At 39.4% G+C, this 18,838-nt stretch overlaps 1 protein-coding gene across 2 annotated transcripts in view; it reads left to right on the top strand.

The window, feature by feature from the left end:
- Positions 1-16,554: 16,554 nt before the first annotated feature.
- LOC140340326 (C-Jun-amino-terminal kinase-interacting protein 4-like) overlaps positions 16,555-18,838 on the top strand; it is a 58,590-nt gene continuing 56,306 nt past the window's right edge. Inside the window, exons 1-2 of one of the 2 annotated variants that reach the window (XM_072425430.1) lie at positions 16,555-16,864; positions 17,479-17,849. In XM_072425430.1, coding sequence (XP_072281531.1) covers positions 17,511-17,849 — 339 coding nt within the window. In that variant the 5' untranslated portion in view covers positions 16,555-16,864; positions 17,479-17,510. The remainder of the gene's footprint in view (positions 16,865-17,478; positions 17,850-18,838) is intronic. The other variant, XM_072425431.1, reaches the window with a different exon arrangement.

Raw genomic sequence — 18,838 nt, 5'->3', positions numbered from 1 at the left:
CACCAACACAAACTACCGTTGCAATAAAATGATATTGTGACCAGCTAAAACATTTTGTTTTTAGATTGGGAAAAGATTACAATCTTTTCTGTCATCCTGAGCTTCCTTAAGGCTGGGTCTACATGGACGGTTTTAAAAACGCATATAAACATTCCTACCACGTTTATATACGTTTTTATGCACTTTTACAAGCGTTTTAAAGCTTGACTTTAAAACGCTTGTAGCGCTAAAAAACTTTTATAAACGCCTATGACGTGTTTTACCGCGATTTTACATTTTACATTACTTTTAACCCTTTCAGGGAATGAGTACAGGGGTACATAAAACCCCTTACTCATTCCCTGAAAGGGTTAAAATATGTGTGAAAAATTGGACGAGGCTTTAATGTTAAAGTATTTTATTAAATGCGTGTATTAAATGTGTCTCACAGAGCACTAAAGGTGAATGGAGAGCCTTGTCCTCATTTAACCCCTAGTGCTGGGGATCCCTCACTGTCAGCAGGAGTCCCATGGCTGTGCTCATGTCATGATTGCAGCCGTGGGAATTATCCTGTCTATAGGATAACCTGTAAAAAAAAAAAAAAAAAGTTTAGTTACACAAACACACACACATTTAATAAAATACTTTAACATTAAAGCCTCATCCAATTTTTCACACATATTTTAACCCTTCCAGGGAATGAGTAAGGGGTTTTATGTACCCCTGTACTCATTCACCAGGGTGAGGTGGCGGAGACCTGGGAGTCTCCTTATTAAAGGGGGCTTCCAGATTCCAAAGTCCTGCTAAAAACGCCTATAAAAGCCCCCATTGTTTTCAATGGAAGCTTTCATAAAAAGCTTAAAAACCTTTGTAAAATCTTTCCTTGAGTTCTATTGGAGCATTTTCAAGCATTTTCCCACGTTTACCCTGCATTTTAATTTTTTAAATGTTGCAAGCAACATTTAAGATAAAGCTTATAAACGTGCCTGAAGGAAACGTCCTTAGTGTAGATTAGCCGATTGATCGAAATGCATAGGGATTTCAAACATGGGCTTTAAAAGCCTCAGGTTAAACGCCGGGGAAACAGTCCGTGTAGACTAAGCCTAAAGTCATTTTCACAGTAGTTTTAACAGATATGGATTGAGGTAAAAATGTGCAATTGAGACACAGTCTTCCTTTTATCTACCTATCTAAAAAAATAGGTCATTTTAAGTGAGCTATTTTTTTTTATTCAGATTTTTTTATATACCAAAAATTCAGATTATTTTTCCTTTATGCTGCTTTAGTGCATTACCACATGCACAGTATAAGGTTTGTTGCAATCCCAGTGATAGCTTTGTGCAAAAAGCTTATCAGTCCAAGTTCCCCCATCTAACCCAGGAACTGACTGAGAGGGAACCAGGATAAGCAGCACACACTGGACTACTAAGAGCTGGGCTGAGGATGAAAGCTGCAGGGAATTTGGGCATCAACACTGTGGAGAACCAGCCAAATACCTACCAGACCTACCACAGTACCAACAGGGCCACCTCCCATAGTTCCAACCCGAGCCAGACTACGCACCAGTTACAACTCAGACAGCACCCTGCAGGGGAAGTAAATGTGACAGTGACTGGTGCTAATGCTAGAGACAAATGAAGGAGCAATTAGAGTGGATGGGCAGCTTATGGCAGTACAATGATCTTGCCTGGTAAATAGGCATGTGTGTGGCATCAGAAAGAAAACAGGATCTTGTTGGTTTTGTGAGCATTAATATTGTCGTGATGTGCCAGTTTGTTGTTAAGAAGTCTTTTTGGGTTGTAGGTGGCCAGAATTTTTTCTCTATAAAAAAATAAAAATTAGGTTGGTAATCCTGCTAAGTATAAGAGAAGGTTAGGTTTATCATTAACGTCTCTGTCTCCCTATGGGCTCTAGTGACCATTGAAATTTAGAGAGAGGGATTTTTTTTTAATTCAGAGAGGGATAAGTTGATGTACAGCTATAGTCTCTACATCAGGTTGTAGACAGCAAGAAAAAAAATCAGCAGGGGTCCATCTCTGTGTAAATAATATGTTTGTATTTTTTTGTTGTGTTGTTGTTTGTAGTGTTGTCAGGGGTCTGGTGTGTTCAGAACTATTATAACTATCATACTTATTATACTTACCAATAAATTCAGTGGAATTGGGTTAAAGGAGGCATTTCCACTGGAAATGTACACAGAAACATGGAGTACATTGTCTCTGGTATGGAAAGTGACAGGAACAGAGGTGCAATCCTCTAATTTTGGCAACTTTCTTTTTACTTTTTTTATCCTTATGAGAAATCAAAGAACTAATTAAAATGGGATAACTGTCAACATCAAGGATCACTTACAATAGCCCTAAAATCAATGATCAAGGTCCAGAGGTAATTTTAGAGGTCCCACATATTGCTTTAAAAGATTGCTTTAATGTATAAGGATATTTACTGCTTTGTTTGATTGTATGCACAGCACAACACAGAAAAAGCAGAAACTTTCAACCAGATGACCCAGAAAGCTGAACACAGGATAGCCTTGAAGGCTGAGAATAGACCCTTGTGGTTAGAACTAGCTATAATTAGAATCCAAGATGGTGGACAGTCATTTTTGTGCCAAAAATGTTAGCCACGTGCTTTATCTACCCAATTAACTGTTTTACTTCAGATCATTATTTAAACTGTTAATTGGATAATTGTTGCTACCCACACAAATAAATTTCCTCCCCTTATACTGCTTTATTACATATATTTTTGCATAAGTAGAACTTCTCCTTGCTACCTTTAAATGAAGTGATGTTCTCCGTTGCAATGTTAAAAAATCTAGTAGTTCTTATTTTGATCCACTGTCTCATCACATTTAAGATCCCCAAAGAATTTAACACTACAAATGTGAACAAATGTTTGTATATGTGGAGCTTTAAATCTAATACTGAATAAAACCATTCATATTTGAAAAAAACAATACCAATATTTCTACTGCAATCCTGCTGCACTTAAAAAATGCTAAAACATAAATGAGAACTTACCTTCCTATGACAAAACATATCTTTGGGGATTCCTTTGGTGGCAGCAACTTTACTATGTTGTCCTGTGGGTGACAGATATGCTTTCAGCATAAACGTTTAAATGGTAGCTATACTTTCAGAGAAATACTCCCTCCCCCCCTCCCGACCTAAAGCACTCAAATACATTTCTCGGGGCCTAAGTAATGTGGTTATTTTTTTTTTTAATAATTTTTATTGACAAGAAATGGGAATTACAAAATACAAAAGAAAACAGCCTCACATATCAAGTAACCACATAGGTAGGTACTATACAAAATATGCAGGTCACTAATGATTGTTGGCTCATTACCATTTCCTGTCACGTTTATATTTTATTTTTAAAGTAACATACAGACTCTGAGGAGCTTGAGACAAAGGTATCTGGCATCAAATACATCATAGTTATACTCCTCCTTTATCCATAACCAAACAGATTCCCACTTAAAAACAATAAACAAAACAACAAAAACCATGTCAAACAGAAGTGGAACCAGGGGGGTAAATATCTCTAGAACGTTCCTATACTAGTAGACGTCACTACTCCAGGGGATGATCAGGTAAATGTGTTTAGAATGAGGCAACTGATAAAATGTTAAATGCTTACAATCTGAAACTATCTCCTGCTACAATCATATGAACTAAATGAAAAAATAAATGAATGAGTTTTCCAGCCATCTGTTTATGATCAATGTGAGGAAAGCATTCTCTGATCATACCAGGTTATGTGTTTGAAAAGATCAATCAGCTCCTCTAATTGTGTCGGTGAGGGTTGCAAGTATGACATCCAGGTCTTAAAAAATCTTAGGAGATGGGTGTCCATGTGCTGGAGAGCCTAAGTTGTTACTGTAATGTGGGTATTAATGGTTATTTCACTTGGATAAGTTATTAATTTCTATACTTTTTAATCTACAAAGTTTCGTAATATGTTGGCCCTGTATAAATTCTGTTTATTAATAATATAATAATAATCATAATACTAGATGTCTGATACTTGATTTAGAGCTAGGTTACAAATAGAGGGTTCAGGTTTTACACTGACTTCTCTTGTTGTAGGCTTGTTCTAAATATTTGACTAAAATAGATGGGTAAAAGCCAGACATTTTTTTAAGAGGTAAGCATTGATAATCTATGTACTTTTGTTGGTGCAAATTTCCTACACTTGTTATATAAATCAATTTATAGGTCAATATTAAGGGCTTTTGTACTGCATTTACCTTAAGGTAGCCCCTTTATGTAACCTTCTAGTTTAGACATTCAAACATTGCTGAATTTCTATAAGACAGTTTAAAGTGGAGCTATTCCAAAAATATGCAGTTAGATTATTTGGACTCCCCCCACAATTGACCTTAGAATGTGTTATTGACATATGACAGTAGGGATGATGGTAGGGTAATGAGATTGTGAGCCCCTTTGAGGGACAGCTAGCGACTTTGTAAGGCGCTGTGTAATATGTTGGAGATATATAAAGACTGGATGATAATAATATTATTATCATCATATTTTTAACATTATATAAAAGGGTGGCTATTCCTTTTACAAAAAAAAACCTTTTTGTAACTTTTTTGGAGAGGTTCTCTCTCCTTCTGTCTTTACCACCGTAGCCTCCTGACAGATGGGAGTGAGATGTATTGAAATGATCACTGTCCCCCCATTTATTATTTTATTGGGCTGCTGCAGGTAGAAGTTTCTTGTAGCTTCTCACTCATTGTCATGGGGAAGAGATAACCACACTGCAACCTCACCCCGGTCTGACCTTTTCTTTCTATAAGGTACAGGGACCTGAGGGGAACAAGACCAGAGCCACCAGACCTATAGTCTGACTATAATCCCATGCTAAAAATTCCCCAACATTCCTCCCTCCTACCTCCAATCTAACACTCATCCACCATTGCCACTTTCACAGGATACTTAGATACTGACATCAGCACATTTGTGTAACCAAAACCAGCAACAGCAATGTAGTATTATAATAGCAACTAAAGGCGTAACCAATGAACCAAATGTCATATTCTTCCTGTCCTGGGAGCTAATTATACATTGTCCCCACAATCCAGCAATAAGAACCCAATACTGGACACTGCCGGAGAAATGTCCAGGCCAGAACTTTCAGCTTTTCCTCCACACACATGGCGGGCCTCACCTATGGAATTTAAAGGGAGCCATTTTGGATGTTTTTTTCTACAACAATGATAGCAGGTTTCTGGTCACAAATAAAAATACCCCCCACTTTATTAGTGTTATGGGTAAAAAAAAAATATCAGTGGGTACAAAGAGGAAGTGGGTGCAGTAATACCCCTTGCTTCTTCACTGGGGTCAGTGGGTACATAATACCCCCTTTAATGCTGTCATTTGATAATACCCCCTGTATTGATGCCCACAGAAACTTAATACCCCCTTTACATGTGTTAATGGTTAATACTCCCCTTTATTGGTGCCTGTGGGTAATATAATACCCCTTTTAATGTTAGTGGGTACAATATAACCCCCTTGCATTTGTGTTAGTTATTACAATAACAGCCCCTTCATTAGTGTCAAAGGGGGTAAATTATCACCCCTTTCACTTTTGTTAGTGTCTAATACCCCCTCATTAGTGTCAGCAGTCCCCTTCATTTGGTGTCCATGAGTGGATTAATACCCCTGGGCATTGGTGTGTAATGGTGACTTGCCTCAGCACAACCCCCCCCCCCCCCCCGACCTGGCATACCCTAGGTTACATGAGGAGCTCCCAGGCTCTTTGGCCTTGATATGCCATTTTTTATACATGTACATTTAATGTTAATAACAGCAGCCATGTTTGTTCTGATTTAATGTTTACAATGAGCTATACAAAAAATAAAATCTATGTAACATAACATAATTTTTACACTTTTTAATGTAATGTTGCACACTCACGAGGAAGGATGTGTAATGTGTTTTAGTAATAAACTCCATGTTCATATATTAGAAGCACAATGTGATAAACTTTCAGTTGTGTTCTTAATAATTATTCCTTGTTTCAGTGAACACATCCAATACCTGAAGAGAAATGTCAGTCACAGCGGAGGTGTGTTGGGCTCAGTACTGAGGGAGACCCTCATTCAGCAAGGACTCTGCTGCCCTCAGGTGGTCATTATGGAAGTTGCAGCCATTATACAAACACATCCATAATGGAGAAAGGAGAAAACATGAGATAGTGAGCAGGTTCATATTTCTGTAGAAGCATTATTATATTTTATGTGATATGGGGAACAGACAAGACTATGAATAATATAAAAGACTACATAAAGTTTTATTTTCTTAATTGCTGAATGATTAAACTTTATTGCTACCTAGGGCTTTATTATAGACTTTTAAAGATTTCTCTTTCCCAGTGACACTCATTTAACCAGATAGTAAGAGAAATCTTTAATGGCAACACAGGTATTTTTTCTTTCAGTGGATAAAGCCTAGAATCCTATCTTTATTCTCGTCTGCATGTCTGTTACAGATTTGCTTTGACTTCCTGTCTAGAGATACTGTTGTCATCGCAGGGAAGGACAAGTAAAGCTAATGGTCCATTCCATGAAAAGAGCTGGACCCAAAGCCATTTACAAGCTTACTACCCGTTCAGACCTGAGGTCACACTAGCAGTCCCTTGCAGATCTGTAGTTTGGGGTGGTTGAATGCCAAGAACTACAAATGATGGTGGGAAACAGCTACTGATTAGGAACAATCAGCTTTTACTGTGTCCACTATATGCAGCATGATAGAACTTGCATGGGATGCTTTTTAACCCACAGAAATTTACCATGAACAGGGCCACTTGATTATTGTCTCCTCCTAGGTCTCCAGTTCTCTCCTCTGTCACAGTGACAGGAAGTGAGGGTAAATTTCCCTAGAGAGTACAAACAGCAGATCTACCATTACCTGTGAGCGTTGTCTTGTATTAACACATTGTTACATTCTGCTACTGGTGGATCTTCTACAGCTGCTTGACTTTCTGCTTTGCCAACACCTGAGAAGTAGGGATGATAGCAAGATGGAAGCAATACCTGATGTGGTCACTGCACATGTGTTCTGTGCTCAGCATTGTTACAGTTCACCACTGGCCAGGCTATGTGACTCCCAGTTCAGACACTTCGGCCCCTGCCAGAGGACATGTTTGCAGAAAGTGATAATTGGACAGTAAATGCCATCTTCTGGGGATGGGTGAAGTGCAGCAAACAATCAATCATAAAAATTTATATATATATGTATATGTTCCACCCATGTTCATAGTTTCAAATGTTTATAGTATTTTTGTTCGGTATGCTCCCTGTCGTATACATGAAACATTAGCAGTAGTACTCATAATAACTGCGTTTTCTACAGTTAGGGTGCCAGGCAGCTCAAAGCACTGGTGAAGGGCCAATGCAGCTGAGGTCCCAGGTTTGTGAGCTAGACAACTGGTAGTATGGTAGTACAGTGTGCATGTGCTACTTATTTGTGCACTGTCCAGCCCCTTTTATTACATAAAGAGGGTTTTACATTTTAGGAAAAAATGTGTTAGGCAAGCACAGTGAGAATTAAAACTTTGTGTACTAAATGTTTCAATGTAATAGATGTAAAGACACAGTCACATTGACCAATCCTGATCTGGCTTCTTCACTTAGAATGGGCAAGATGTTGCGTGTAGATGGCCATATTAGGTTGAGTGATTTTCAGTTGAGTGACTGTGTAATGAAAGTTGGCCAACAGAAACTTATTTGGAATACTAGTGTTACAATTAACCACAATGGTGAATGCTGCAAATCCATGGGATCACAAGCAATTGCTGAAATATTTTAGATTTTATTTTTATTGGGAGGATGGGAAATATATGCAAGTTAAATACCCATGATTAATTTCTCGAAACTTCCTTATCAAAACTTATTTAGAGACTTCCCACAAGTTTCCCCATTGCTTCTAGTGTGTACTTTTTTGCATAAGGCCATCGGACATTGTCCTCAAAAATATAGAAACATACAAACGTTATCTAAATCCTGAAACTATAAATAACAGCAGTGCACTGTAAACTGCAGTATAGTTCCTACTGCAAATGGATGACCCCAATATTTCACTCACTGACAATCAGTGTCTTTGGCTGAGGTGAATTTGTAATGCTTCTCATCTGCTGTAATGGGATTCTGTAGATGGGATCAATCAGTGTCTGTACCATGCTTTCACAAAGTGTTGAACCAAAAATAATACAATGCAAGACAGGACAATGTAACCATAAAAACCTCTCACAATGTGGGGTAATATACTAACCATTCAGAAATACAAGACAGAGTGTAAATATGAGGAGGGTATATAACTGAAGCAGTGACAGTTCCAATGTTTGCAGACTGCTAAATAAAGAGAACAAACTGGAAGAAAAGGATATAACCAGACCACGGTCATCCTTAGTAAAGGAATGATGGCTGGGTCTGGAAATTGATGTCTTTTACACATAGTGCAAGGTTTTAGATATTGCATCAAATTTGAAACTGGCTACCAATATAGTGAAAAGTGCAGAGGACACGATAAGATATGAAGGGAATAGCACATATTGGAATATTTACTAATTACAATGAAAGTGAATGTATATTTGAAATCATGCCTTGCTATATATAGGTTTCATAATTTGTAAAAATAAACCAGTAACAGTTCTTCCTGCATGCAAACTGAATTTGCTGGTAAAACCATTGCTATGCAATGAGCAGTAGTATTTTAACGTAGTGGAGGAAATTTCCTATTAGCTGTCCCTTGGTGATAAGAGGTCTACTGCAATGACACATTTCTCCTGTACTAGGTTCACAATCTGGCTTCTATATAGAAACAGAACAGTGAACAAGGAATGTCACTCTAGGAAGTGTAGGCAGGATTACCATGTGTTGCAAATCCTTTCCAATTTGTGAAGAGTTTTGAATGGCAAGTTTTTGAAAACCTCAAGGGAAAAACACTGCAACTTGAATAATATGGTGGATGACTACCGCTATCTCTGTTGTTGTGGTTTTATCCCTGCTTTATACCTGCCTCCATACCAGGTGACAAAGTGCACTTGTAGTTGAATAGCTTTTTGTGCTGATAAACCTTGTTTGCTTGTACTAATTACATCCCTGAGGAAGCGGACCTAGTCTGCAAAACGCGCTGGATGATCCCTACATATGTAATGTGTACAATGTACTCAGCCTACCGTATTTTTCGCCGTATAAGACGCTCCGGAATATAAGACGCTTCCAATTTTAAAGGAGGAAAATCTAGAAAAAAAAGATTCTGAAAGATTATTCCCCTTCTGATCACTCATGTGCCATTCATACCGTATTCCAAGAAAAAGTGCGTCTTATACGGCAAAATATACGGTATGTATGTTACAATGTTATTTAACTTCTCTGAATTGTTATATGGGGAGAGGCATGTACAAACTTCTTTTAAAATGATGTAAATAAAGTGCAATAATTTTATAAGATTTAACTGCTGTAAAAGTCCCATATCTTGATATTTTTGGATATCATATTTGAACCCTTTTAAGGATGGTGGCAGTTTCAATTAAAATTGAAATCAGGCTAAATAATACATAAATCCTTCCCAATTGCTACAGTAAATACTAGAAGAGGATGTTTTACCATCCCAACCCTTTTCATTTGACACCTTCAATCACATGACTCAATCAATAAAGTTTATCTCAGATATTACAGCATCCAGGTGATGAACATATAATTAGTACAGAGGAGTTTATGTCTCGCATCCAGAGATGGATTTCTCACTAGTCTACCTATGGACTAGGGAAACACGCCACTAGGGGGCAACATTGCACCAGTCAAAATAACAGATATCCTATTATCCCAAGCACAGCATCTCATGTTGCATCGAGTGCCCTGGCTGCAGTTAGCACGTTGGCCACAAGGTGTCACGAGAGCACACAGCAGGGTGTAGTCAGTAGTGCAGGTGGATTCACAGATAGAGCTGTGATCAATAGAATGAGAATTGGGAGGGTGCAGCATACCATCTACTCTGCCCTGGTGCACAGCAGTCCTGCTGGGGGCGCCCCTGTGCCTAAGCCTCAGGACATCCCCAGCACTCCTATAGATGATGTTACCCTGATCTCATCCTGGCTGTCCTGCAGGTGTATTGCTCCTCTGGTGTCTAACAACAGCCTGTCACCTGAGGGAACTGCTAGCACAGAGTGTCAAATACACAGAGGGCCAAAACTTAGACAAAGTCCACGGGCCAACCTTGAAATTTATTGAACAAATTGAGGAAGTTTTTCCTTCTCATTAGATACAAACCCTTTTCATATGGAAACAAAGAGGTTTTGCTTCACATTCAATCTGGAACAAGCAAATAATAGAGAATATAGAGGCTTAAGAATTTTTTAAAATTTCATTTAGGAAAATCTTATGCCTCTTTGTCTATTTGTAGCCTTCTGAGTTAAATTTCAGTGGTAACGTTTAACAATATTCTTCTATGAAAATCCAACCATTCAAGTCCATGCCTGGGAGTAGCAATAAAAAGTACAGCTGAGGGGGAGTGCTGGAAACGCCAGAGGCGAGCAATGCGGGGCTGGAACTCCCTCTTCATTGAAATAGCGTCGCTATCAAAATTCCTGCATTACTTGCGTTTATAAAACAGTCCAATGCGGGGCCACGCAAAGGGAGGGAGCCCGCTGGTCTATAGACGCGAGTGATGCTGGGAATTGTAGTAGCAGCGCTTTTTCAATGCAGCCGCGTGCCAGCTGCATTTCATATTTAGGATGCCTTTGGGGGCCAAAAAAAGTACGTTGAGGGCTGATTTGGCCCCTGGGGCCTGAGTTTGACACCCCTATCACTTCTTCTAGCTCTGTTTTAGTCATCATGCAGGTTCCCAGGCAGCCACTTGTACTATGCAGGGTACAGGGTTCTGGAAAAGGCAATGTACTACAGCAAACCTAGAGTTCTTGTAGTTTACATGCACAAATCAAAGGATTCTGCAGTCTTTTGTTGTATTATACATCATTTTAAATGGCACCCCAAAGCAATAAGACAGCGTGCCTGCAACACCACAACTTATTTTCTCCTTTGAGTGGTGATGGGTTACAATAATCTGTTCTAGTAACAACTGTCCTAATGTGAATTCTTACTTTAGAGAAATGTCCTTTCACTTTTTGTTGCATTTATAGGACAGGAAATAAGGGAAGACCTCTCTAATAGGGACAGATTTAAAAAAATAAAATACCATATGACAGTTTTGTTAACTCACTGCCTGACCAATGGCCTGTACACTATGGACAAATGACAACATGGTTGCAGGAGGCTGAGTTTACACGTGGTGTGCAGCCATTACAGCACCAGTGTATAATCATCCATATGAACAAGCTTCAAGGGGCTTGTTCCAATATTTGGGCACTTTCAAAAAAAGTATTGTTTATAATAAGTGTTTGTGATTATTTTCTTCGTGGGGAACAGATCCCATGGTGCATGTGTCAGCGTCAAAGGCTGTGACTGGCCGGAGAAGGGGGGAACAGCACAAGCTGGATTGGCCTAGGAGAGAAAAAATGAAATCTGGATTGGATTTTTTTTTATGTTACCCCAGACTGAACTTCTACTTTAAGCTGACTGGGTTAGCCATGTTACTATGAATGCTGACATATGGTACTGAAAAAGCAGCCATCAAAGAATGTGTAGGCTGTGATATTTTAAATTTTTTGCGAAAAAGTCAAGTTAATTGTAATTATGTTTTTTGCATAATCTCAGTGGGGGTGGCATACAGGGGGTGTCATAAAAAATAAATAAGCCGGGCATGCAGCACTGGGCATACTAGATGCTAGAAATAGACTTTACATAAAATAGAAAACTTCTTCTGAGCCTGTATACAATGCATTTTTCTAAAGTAAAGTTATTTTACAGTCTTGGCCATTCAATGTGGTAATAATTATTAATTAAGGGTATTATGCTTGCCTGCGCAGTGTGAGATCAGGTGACATAGAAAGAAGAGGTAAGTAGATGGTGGCGCCAGGTGCGGAGACAGACAAAGAGATGGTGTGGGACCCAATCCAGAAAACCTCAGCAGGGATCGAGGAATCTGCATAAGTAAAGGTGAGTGAGTTTTTTTTTCTTTTTGTTTTTTTTTTAGTTTATTTCCGCTTTAAACACCAAAATCCTTCGTAGATGAGCTCCTCCATTCCTCATAATAATTTAGATGGACTTCTGGCACTCCCCCAAATATATTCCCCCTACACAGTATGAAGCATGCATGTTGTTAGCTCCCAAGTGCATAACTTTACATTTTTCAATATTAAATATCATTTGCCACTTGGCTGCCCAATCAAACAGTACATCCAGGTCTGCTTGTAGATTACAGACATCCTGTATGGACGTAATTCCATTACATAGTTTGGTGTCATCTGCAAACACAGAAATGGTACTTTCAATCCCAAACTCTTTAAAAAAAAAAAAAAAACAGACAAAAGATTTGACAACTTTAGTTTCAGTTTTTCTTAAAAACATGCCATTTTTATATTTTTTTTCTAGCAGAAACTCCTCTATATGGTTCTTTATCAAACTCTCAAGAATGTTTCCAACAACATAAGTTAAACTCACAGGTCTATAGTTACTTGCTCCATTTTTAAAGATAGGTACCTTACGCCAATCCACTGATATTATGGCATTGATTTAATAAAGCTCTCCAAAACTGGAGAGGATACACTTTCATCAGTGAAGCTAGGTGATTCAGCAAACCTGGAATGGATTTCCTCAAAGTCATTTGCTAGCAAATGTTTTGAACCCTAGGCCAGATTCATTCCAGGTTTGCTGGATCACTTAGCTTCACTAATGAAAAGTGTATCCTCTGCCTTGGATAGCTTTAATAAATCAGGCCCAATTGCTGTAAAAAATAAATTCTGCTAATAGAAGACATATGAATGTAATCCATGAGGTCCTGGTTCTATACAACCTTATTTTGTCCAACTGTTCAAATGCTTAATCATGTCAGTTTTGAGCTATTGTTGTTTGTTTAGAGATTTGACACTGCTATTCCTATTTTGGACATAAAATCCACCACTTTCCTTTCTGTACACAGAGCTGAAAAGGTGTTTAATAAGTTTGCTGGCTTCCAATTCACCTAACAATCAAATTCAGGTTACTGTGGTTTGCTTTTAAATCTTTCCACAGCTCTTGTCCCAGCCAGCATTCTGGCCTGATACACAAATACACCCCCAGCTGCCCTCCCTGCTCCTCCAATGACCTACTAATGACTTCTTTACTCATAACCTCTTCCTATGCATGGCTCCAAGACTTCTCCAGAGACATTGTCACTTTCCAGAGCTGCCTATTAGGCTTGCTCTTACTTTCCACACACTCATAAGAGCCCACAAAACCTTGCCTAGCCATCTTCATCTGTCTTCTAACCATTCACTAATTAGCCTGTATCACTGTTTGAACTCCTATTTGTTTGCAACCGTTATTTAATGTACAGCGCTGTGTAATGTGTTGGCGCTTTATAAATAAATGTTTATAAATATATTAGGTGCACCTGTGCCCAGATTTTGGAAATACAATTATGTGCATATTCTTATTAAGCAGAAAAAACTATTAAGAGGCAACCCCTGACCTCTCTAGCTGCTTGTACCGTGGAGTGATTTCTTCTCAGATTAAAAAAAGTCTCCCCTTGGTTTTAGTGGAAGATCAGCATTGAAACAGCTGCTGAGTGTTTATTAGAGGGCTGGAATACTCCCTGACATAACAGAAAATAACAGCAAAGATATCTGTGCCTCTGGTAAAAATATTTAGGATGAATTTCCCATTAATGCCTACAGCTCTAGAGATGAATGGGCCATGTTTTACAGCTACTCCGGGGAAATTAAACTTTTACCCCTGTTATGGGTCCTTCTCTTCAAAGCAAATGTTAACTGTTGTTTTAGCTAGAGGATAATAAATAGGAAGATAAACACAATGTATGCCTCCTTCCTACAGGCTTCCTCTGCGTCATAAGAGTCATCTGAAGACTGTCAGCATTTCAGAGGATTGAACAGAGGAGATAGTTTCTGCCCCCTCTTTATTATCCTCTGGACAAAGGGAACACCTAACCCTTGTAGTGGGGTAAGGGAGCCACTAAAAAAACAGAAAGCTGTTTTTCTTTAAAGTTCAGTTTCTTATTCTGTAAATGTAAATACTTTTATGTGAATTGTCTGAGCACAGGTTCCCTTAAACAAATTGTACTTAGAGAAACTTAATACAATACAAATGTTTAACTCAACACTGCTTAGGCATGGCTACCTCTGGGGCTAGAACTTATTCCTTTGCATGTTCGCCTTGCGTTTTCATGATTTTCCTCCCCCATTCCAAAAACATTAACATGGGTCAGGTAGTGACACGAGTATGGTCTCTGTAAAGCACTAGGTTATATGTTACCCTTATATAAATACAATATACAGGTAGTCCCTAGGTTAAGGACATGTGACATACGGACAACTCCTAGATATGAACGGGACTTCCCTGCTCACTAGTGTGCAGGACAGAGGCTGGATGGAGGGGGGGACTTTCCATGGCTTGCAGAAGAAATCTTTTGCTAAACCCAGCTGAGGTTGTGGGTCATTTTAGGTAGCTGAGCTTTTTCTGCAGCTTCTTGTAACTCTTTAATGACCAATACAAACTCCGCAGTTGATTCTTTTTGCATATCAAAGCAGTTAATTAATGTCTAGGCTCAAAAAAGATTTTTTATTCTTTGGCTTTCTTTGTGATTAACTCACAGTGAGGATTTTATACAGTAACTGACACCACACTGCCTAATAATATGATGAGACAAACATCTGTCCTAATTGTATTTAATAAAATAATTTACCTGTTCTGACTTACATACAAATTCATCTCAATTAAGAACGAACCTACAGTCCCAATCTTGTATTTAACCCGGGGACTACCCGTAATAATAATAATATACTATTAAAATACTAACCAGTCTGGTCTGTGTTGAGGCCAGAACTAAAACTGAAGATGAAGATCTGATGCACTACAGGTGAATGTCATTCAAAGCAGGGTTGAGTTCCAGTTTGCATTGTAATGACAGCGTCCCCTAATATTAAACATTTTATGATAAGATGTGGAGGCTGCCACCTGGACCCCCTTGTAAAATGCTATTGGCCAGGCTGCCATGCTGTGCAGTGGTATTACAGTTCAGTGACCAGAGCAGATAAGTACATAGGGCAGTAGTGGGGATTTCTGCCTCTGCCCTGGGCCAATAACATGAAAATAACTAAAGCCAAGGTGTTTTCATAACAAGGTCAGCACTGGTCATTCCTGTATTTCAGTAATGTAGGGAAAGGTTTCATCAGGATTTTTACTGGAAAATAAACATTTCACCCTCTGAGCACATCCAATCATTATAGCAGCGATTACTTAGAATGCGGCCACAGAAATGTCAGCACCCGAGGGAGAACTACAGGTGTGACATGCTTAACATTCTACACTACACTGCCATTGTCTCCGCTCCATCTGGGTTATTAATATTATAGACAGTATTTATATAGCGCCAACATATTACACAGCGCTGTACATAAAATAAGGCCTGCAAATAGAGAGATACAGACAGTGGAAGAGAGGGCCCTGCCCCGAAGAGCTTACAATCTAATATCTTGCCCCCTCTCTGTTCTCACCATGGATTTTGGAGGGTGTGATGCATTAGGGAACACATACGCCAGAACTGAGGACTACACCAGGAAGCTATCGAGGTGATCGGCAGTCCTGGGAACAGAGCAGCAAGGAAAACATAACAAAATATAACATTTGCTGCAAATTTCCTGACATGACAGCTGTTACTTGCTTACTAGTTGCTAAAGTCTGGCTGCACGGTTTTATACACAAACCTATTAAGGTTAAACGCCAAGAGAACTGCTGGGATTAAACACAATAAAGGAGCAGTTTTATGTACTAAAGGAGTGTTTTCTCTGTTCTTTTGATATTTGCACAGTTCTGCCCCATTGCAGGGTGTTGTCTAGCAGAAGACCAGAGTTTTTATCTGCTGCAGTTCAGGAACACCTACAGGTCTTGTCCCTCCCCCAGTCTGTGATTGAAAGAAGTACTGATAAGCTTGCCCTTATTATCCTTATTCACAACTGATTAGCCTTTTGTGCTGCTTCTCCCTAAACCTATTCTGGGCTCTGCTGTATATGGACCATACCAAGCTGACAAATGCTACTTGCATAATATAATATTTGTAGATGAGTTAATAAATAGCTGCATTGATTTCTGGCTCTTCTTTCTGCCTGGAGTTGTTTTTTTTACCTGTAGCCCTATGATCCTACCGTAGTAGGGAGGGCTGTACATGAAGAATTAGTGCCTCTCTATTAGAGCTATGCAGTGACCTAAGCTCTCTGCTGTTCCTATTCCTGGCTCGCTGGTCACAGCAGCTGCTCCTCTGCAATCCACCAACACCAGGAAAGGTTAGCAGGAGGACGGCATTGCCACACTCCGCTCACCAGGTGTCCAATGCCAAGCGCTGGTCACGTGAGCCGCCCGTCACATGACTCTCCCATAAGGTAGCCTCGAGCTCCTCCCCGTACCTCCTAGACTCCGCACAACTCAGGAAGGAGCGCGGTCTGTCCAACCTGGAGTGCTCTCCTATTGGCCAATACCTTCCCGGGACAGGATGCTGATTGCTCAGTGCTGCCGCCACTCTTCAGGCAGACCCCGCCCCCTTCCTTCTCTCCTTTCCCCCTCCCAGATCAGAGACTCCTGTAAGTTACACCACAGTGTCAGTGGATCTGCTGCAAGGGATCACAAGGGACGGCTATGGGCAGGAAAACCAGGAGACGGGGGTAATGTCAGCCATGGCACTACTGAGCTGTCACTGAGTCTTCTACAATGAACAATCTATAGGAGATCCTGCTGAGAAAACTTTACAAGGAAGCTAGTGTGGGTATAGTGAGATCATTGTGCCAGGGATCAGCTGGAATGTATATGGTTATCTGTGTTTTATTGTTGTTATTATTTTTATTATTATTATTTTATTAATAAACTGGATGTATATAGCGCCAACATCTTATGCAGCGCTGTACATTAAATGGGGATATGTACCCAGTCTAATGGTGGCTGCTCACCTAACAATATGATCATTGATTGAATAAGATCTCTTTAAATAGATCTCATAACTCTTTGAGTTTTGATAATTGGTGCCGATCGCTCAAAAATGTTATGTGTGTGCGCCAAGAGAACCAGTCATTCTACAAATCAATCACATGATCAGCATTATAGATCATTAACATTTTACAGATTGATCATATTTTCAGTTGATTGCAAGTTTGCAGCAATCCATTGTATCATTTGATAACTTAATAATAAATTGCTTGCTTGCTATCATTTATACCTTGATTGGTCAGAGATCGCTGGTGTACGGCCACCTTCACTGCTACAAAGTTTACATTGTTTTCTCATGACTTTTAATTCCGAGCACACCTGGTGGGATATTCTATACCTTGTATATAAGCTGGTTATACAATGGCTTCTTCTTACTTGTATTTATATGACAGGGTTCTTCACATGACGGCTGCCTGAAGCGTCAATGCCCAGAAAGTCGGAATCGCAGCTAGCCATGGATGACAAATTGGAGGAGATCTTTGGGGATGATGTGGAGGGAGGAAACTCCCTGGAAGTCTATGATGAGATGGTGACAGTCCTGGCCGGTAGTATTTATTCTGAGCTGGAAAAGCTGGTAGCATCCTATGGACAAGAGGCGGTCACAGGCCTGATGCCACTTATGGTGTCCGTGTTGGAAAGTTTGGAATCTACATCTGCCAGGGCTCGGGAAAGAGACGACCAATTGGAATTGCTGCAGGAAGATAATCAGAGACTGCTGATCCAGTATGAGAGGGAGCGAGATGGACGCAAACGGGCCGAAGAGGTAAGAGTCTTCTGTAAGCACTGACATTGCCTTAAAGAGAACCTGTGCTTTTCCCATTTTCCTGAGAGACATAGGTCGCCATTACCAAACTTATCTGAGAATTCTGGTGGAGTTCAAGGTCTGAGTCACTGACTTGGAACAAATAACTAAAGTCAGAGTAAAGTTTGACATCTTGTTTGCATGTAAAGAACACAGTGTTGAAGCTTTGGGATAAATATGACAGCCAGAAAACTAACATGACATAACACTGCACAAAGAGATGTAGCATTAGCAGTCTCTCTCTGTAAAGAGTTCATTCATTGGAGGCTCTACGGACCCTTTTTGTTGTTTGGCTACCGGGGGCCAAGAAACTCATCACACGATAGTGGCCACCCCATGTGACCACATGACTGGCCAATGGTCACTTACCAGCGTGCACATGTGAGAGGTAGGGTAGTGAGTCATGTGATCTCCTGTACCATGCAGGACCATCTCTCTATTTCTGGTGGTAGGTGATCGCAGGGAACATGACTTTTGGAGACCGCCATTAAAGTGAACCTATTTCTTTGCACAGGCTATTCTTCTGTTTCTCTTTAATTTAAATCTGTCATGAGACAAATATTGTGCTGACTTTGACTTTCATTTTGGGTGGACAAAATCTCTAATATAAGAGTAACAAAAAAAGAAAGCAGTCCTGTCACATGACCCTTTGGATTGGAAATATTTCTAAATCTGTTCAAACAGTTCTGAACCCAAGATGGGAAGTATAATAAAATGCAGTTTTACTTAGATGTTGTAGTTATTCTTATTATTACTATTATCATTATTATTAATATTATTATTATTATTATTATTAATAATAATAATAAACAGGCTTTATATAGCGGTAACATATCACGCAGCGCTGTACAATAAATAGTTGCATTTGTTTTCTTTTTAAAGCTTTTCTCCCGTTTTATCAGTAACACACTTCCCTAGGGTGACAACACTCTATCTGTATCTATGAAGAA

The sequence above is a fragment of the Pyxicephalus adspersus genome, chromosome 11 (genome assembly GCF_032062135.1).
Source record: "Pyxicephalus adspersus chromosome 11, UCB_Pads_2.0, whole genome shotgun sequence".
Taxonomy (NCBI): Eukaryota; Metazoa; Chordata; class Amphibia; order Anura; family Pyxicephalidae; genus Pyxicephalus; species Pyxicephalus adspersus.
Note: the sequence above shows the minus strand (reverse complement) of the source record. Positions and strands in the feature narration are given on the sequence as shown.